Source organism: Alligator sinensis, unplaced genomic scaffold (genome assembly GCF_000455745.1).
Source record: "Alligator sinensis unplaced genomic scaffold, ASM45574v1 scaffold28_1, whole genome shotgun sequence".
NCBI lineage: Eukaryota > Metazoa > Chordata > Crocodylia > Alligatoridae > Alligator > Alligator sinensis.
In genome coordinates, this window is record NW_005842133.1 from 894,554 (window position 1) to 899,643 (window position 5,090).

Consider the following 5,090-nt stretch of genomic DNA (forward strand, 5'->3'; position numbering starts at 1 on the left):
CCCCTGGTAAGAGGGCTTGGCCTCAGGAGCCCCCTGGGCCCTGGGAACACCTCTTGTGGGCAGCGCTCGGGGCCAAGATGGCTGGGAACCTGCAGTACAGTGGTCCTGCGCAGCACTGGCCCCGACCCCTGGAGGGGAGCTTGCGGGGGGCAAGGTCAAGGCCAGGGCAGCCACAGCGGCTGTTCCTGGGGTCCAGAGGTCTCCCACGGCTGGGCCCCCATACCATAGGCGGCTCCACCCTGCTCACACTGTGCCTGGCATGCAGGGAGGTCAAGCCTGGAGCCAGGAGCACCCTGAGCCCAGCATCCTACCCCAGCCAGGCAGTGCAACAGCCCTGTGCAGCACCTGCCTGGGTCCTGGCCCAGCTCACCCACAGCTCCCTCCCAGGGCTAGCCTGGGCCTCAGGGCGCAGCCCAGGGACAGGGGGCAGGGTCAGAAGAACACAGACAGCATCTCTGCCTCTGTTCTCCCAGCTTCGCCCCCGGCACCAGCCGTGGCACCGCAACCTGCGGCTGTTCCGGAGAGCCTAGAGCAGCAACTTAAACATTTTTTGTTGTTGTTTTAAACAACTTCCTCGCACACCTCCTGGCATACTGGGGGAAATGTCTACGCGTACCACTAATTGGCACGCATGCCAGGGGTTGCATATCCTTGCTGTAGATTCTCCATCACTAGAAGTTAAGAGCAGGTTAGACAAGTAACTTGACAGGAACAGCTTAATCTGGAAAGATCCTATTTTGAGCTGGGTGACCTCCTAAGATTCCCTCCAGCCCTTTTCTTCTATGATTCCCTCATAAATTTGTACTTTCCCATGGTGTATGACCTCTCCAGTCTTCTCCGATTCAGATGCTCTGGAATCACAAATATATCTAAAGTCCCTCTCCCCATCCTTAAGGAGTTCCACTCCCCTTATTCCTCACTTTCACCATGATTACTACTAGATCAAGTAGAGAACATTAATAAGAATCACTGATAACTACAAACAGGACCTCATTTGTAATCATTATACACCTTGTGTATTCTGGACCATTACAGTATCCAATATATTTACTTTGTAATGAAAAGTTGAAAAAGAATTAGTAGACAATACAAAAGGACTTTATTACAGAATATCACAATAGGATGAAAGCACACTATGTTTTATGACTGCTCCTATCACGGTAAGTGACACACACAAATAAAAAAAAAAGATATATTTTTTATATAAAAATTGTCATTTAAATTGTTTTCATCAAAATTAATTTAATCATACAATATATACACATAAAAAACGTATTTGAAGTAAATACTTTAAAATTCATTTTTCTTTAAGGCACCTGGAAGAGAAACAGAAGAGTAAGACAGTTCAATATTTTCTATATCTCATTACAGCATTGGATAAATGTATTCAAAATCAGAGTTTAAAAGAATTCTATGAATAGCCAGACAAGGTTCTTTGGGTGAATCTGATATCTTTTATTAGACCAAGTTAAGTAGTTGGAAACATTTTTCTTAGCATGCTTTTGGGTTTAAAAAACCTTCATCAGCATCTTCAGGTTTAAAAACTCTTCATCCTGCATTCCATCCAGGAAGAGAACACACAAACTGCAGATGCTTCCTCAGCCCCACTAAGGGTTTTTAAACCCAAAAGCTTGCTAAGAAAATGTTTTCCAACTATTTAAGTTGGTCTAATAAAAGATATCAGATTGTCTGCCTATGTCCTTAGACTAACATGGCTACACCAACAACCTACACCCCTATGAATAGCCACACTGTTACAGCTTCTTTATTTTGAGGCTCTTAGAAGTATATCAATTTATTGACCTGAATATCCCAGCACATACTTTAAGCTGTTACTGCTTTTTAAAAACCATAAATATACAAAGCTGCCAACCCATGATCCTTCACAGCGCTACGTTTTGTAATGCTTTGAAAGCCAAGTAACAAAAGTGAATCTACTTAGTTCACCAGCAAATGTGAAAAGACTTTAACTCTTAAATTAGTTGAAAATTAGATGCAGAAAACTCTGATCCATAAGAACAAGATCACCAAAGCATAGAGATAAATTCACAAGTTTTTGTACAGAACCCACCATTGCAGGTACTGCGGAGCATCTAGATTGGCTCACTTTAGTACCACTTCCTGGATGTACTTGAAGCAAAAAAAACAACAACAAAAAAGAAAACAAAAAAATCCAATTGCCCTAAACAAACATCAATTGTGCTAAGCGCTATATAAGCCATAGCTAGTTCCTCCGCAAATCCTCCAAATAAACAAACATGCACTGAGAAGGTTGTGGCCTCTCCTAAATTAAGTGAAAGCTTACCATAAGAATTAGGCAGGATCCATTTCACTGTCTTGGTTGTGACTGGAAGGATCAATCATAGATTCTGTAATTTCAAATGTTTCAACAATATCCTGAGAAGAGAGAAAAAGATTAAAAACATCATTTTTAACATTACTGTCAAATAGCTATTTTAATATAACAGTAATATTTTCAGCAGAAATAGAAGGGTTCCCATTCTGCAGTATTAAGTCTACTATGTGCACACTATGTAAGCAGCAAAGGATACAGAAAGGTCCAGGAGGTATTCCTTCCTCTCTCCCCCACCCCCTAAAACAAAGGGAAAAAAACCCTTTTTGTTTGAGGTGTACTTAAAAGTAAAAGATAGTAAGATCCTTTAGTTTAACAGAACACTGTTACCCTCATTATAATTCAGGCCACTGTGTTCTGTCCCCTCCATCCTCTGCAAAGCAAATGTATAACAGATACCAGTTAAAGGAATGACTGAAGGCAGTGGTTTTCAGTCTTTCTACATTTGCATACCCATAAAAGATTTCAAATGGAGGTGCAGACCCCTTTGAATTGTAAGTGTGGATAGTCACATACTTTTGATCAATCACAGTCATCTTTTGATGACCTCTTAGACAGTCTGCAGATTCCCAGGGGTCCATGGACCAGAGATTGAGTGGTCCATGGACCACTGAGCTAGGGAATATACAGCATAGCTGCCTGGGTACCAGCTCCAGCAGACAGTTCATCTCATCACTTTATGTAGTAAATATTGTTGCTTCATGCTGTTCAAGACCCTGTTAGCTTTAAGGATTTTTATAGAATCAAATCAAAGGGACTATGCATTCTAGTATCAGAAACATTCTCTTCCCCCATAATTGAATGCCAGGAAGCTAGGTAACAGTCTGGTCTAAGTGCCTATATCTACTTGGCCTTCATTTAGTTCAGTAATTGCAAATAATTTACAGCTAAACCTGAAAATTACTGGCACCCTGTCATATAAATGTGACAGGATGCCAGTAGACTGGAATGAAGTCCCCATCCCATCTCTCACTGGGATCTTTCTTGCCTCTAGAAAGAGAGACATGCTGATTGTAACTACTCATGTTACACGGCCCATAAACAATCTGAATTGCTATCTTAATATAGAACTTGTTACAAGGTGTACTACTCTGTGGTTTCACATAACAGAAGTGTATGGCTCTTCTGAGGCTCATTATAAATAAAAGAAAGAAGCCAAAAGCATTTTAGCTAGTTTACCTTCCACTCCTGGTGGCTGAGAGATATGATTGCCTGGTTCCGTACTTGAGCATTCTGGTCATTTTCTCTTCCTTCGTTGTCATTGGAGGGCTCTGTTTAAAATGGTTTCAGAACTTACACTGTTAGAGAGCTTTTAAAATGTTACAGTACACCTCAGGAACATAAAGAAGTACCAAATCAGATTAAATGAACCGTTCTGTTAGGCAAGTATCTTGTCTTTGACAGAGGCCTGTACCAGACACTTCATTAGAAATTTACATGGACACCTGAACCCATCAGATGGTGGTTGATTTACATCCTAAATCAAGGATATCAAACTCAACCCACTCCATCCTCTTCCCTTAAAAGTCTATAACAACCATCATTTTTTTTCAGGGTTCCTGCATTACACACTATGATTTAAATAATTTGTTTAAATCTTTATAAAATGTACTCCTCTCAACATTTTCTTCACCTGCTCAATTCCCATCTTTCTTGTTATCTATCATAATATATCCTTTTTGGTCACATTCACTTGTTTTGTGTATATACAGATAACTTTTTGGCTCAAATACAGTTTGAAATCAGAGACTATTAAAGGTAATTCTCATCTTAAGACCACTTCAATGGCTTGTGAGACATGTTCCATAAACTTATATACATTGCTATTTAACTATTTTGGCTGGGGGGGGGGGGGAAGAGAAGGAAAGTAAATTATAAAAAGACAGCTACCCTAGAAGTATTATTACACCAACGTAACCTACAAAAGGTCTCTTTTGTAGTCATATCACTTAGGGACTGATATAATGTCCACTGAGGGCAACTGGAATTTCACTAGAAAATTCAGTGAGTACTGGTTCATCTTAAGTTCCATGTCTATTCTTCAAAATATCATCAATCCTTTAGAAATACAATTCTTTTGATGATAACAGTAGGCCATCTCTTTTAAAATGTTAATGTTATTTTACCTATTATTGGGAGTTTGTCTTGATCCAGCTTTATTCTTGCAAAGCCATCCTAGAATACAATACAATTTTTTTGACAATTACAGAAACTGGATTTATTCAGTTGATTTAACACACTGAAATAGAAAATGACCATTACAAATCAGATTTCTTCATATAGACTTATGCAATACAGTCCCAGTGGAGTTGTACATGCACTAGAACACTGATTTTTTTGCAAGGTTAGTTTCCTTAGCCCCCCATACAGGGGACAGTTTGCAGACTAATTAGGGGTTTATTACCACAGCAAAAAGCTGTGCAGGACCACTAAGGTGCTCCAGCTGTTTGCTACAGCTTTTACTTCAAAGAGCTCTGCTTCTCTGAGCAGATGTGAAGGATTCCTAATGAGCTCCAGCTGAGTGGAGAAGTAGTGCCCTGTGAAATAACAGCTGCAGGAAAAACAGCTGAGTGGATTGTCCATAATACAGAAACCTGCTAAGAATGAAAGAGAATATGAAGTCTGGATTCAACTATATATCCTTGTATCCAGAACCTTACTGACAATTTCAACAGCAGGCTCCCACATTGTGTGGCAAGGTCAGCAAAGGAAATATTACATCAGATTGGTCCCAAGG

The 5,090-nt window shown here is 40.2% G+C and overlaps 1 protein-coding gene across 1 annotated transcript in view; it reads right to left on the reverse strand.

The window, feature by feature from the left end:
* Positions 1-1,088: 1,088 nt before the first annotated feature.
* Positions 1,089-5,090, reverse strand: part of NSMCE4A (NSE4 homolog A, SMC5-SMC6 complex component) — an 18,455-nt gene continuing 14,453 nt past the window's right edge. Inside the window, exons 8-11 of the mRNA XM_006025135.3 lie at positions 4,480-4,528; positions 3,533-3,624; positions 2,306-2,397; positions 1,089-1,316 (exon numbers count right to left, since the gene is read on the reverse strand). Coding sequence (XP_006025197.3) covers positions 2,314-2,397; positions 3,533-3,624; positions 4,480-4,528 — 225 coding nt within the window. The 3' untranslated portion in view covers positions 1,089-1,316; positions 2,306-2,313. The remainder of the gene's footprint in view (positions 1,317-2,305; positions 2,398-3,532; positions 3,625-4,479; positions 4,529-5,090) is intronic.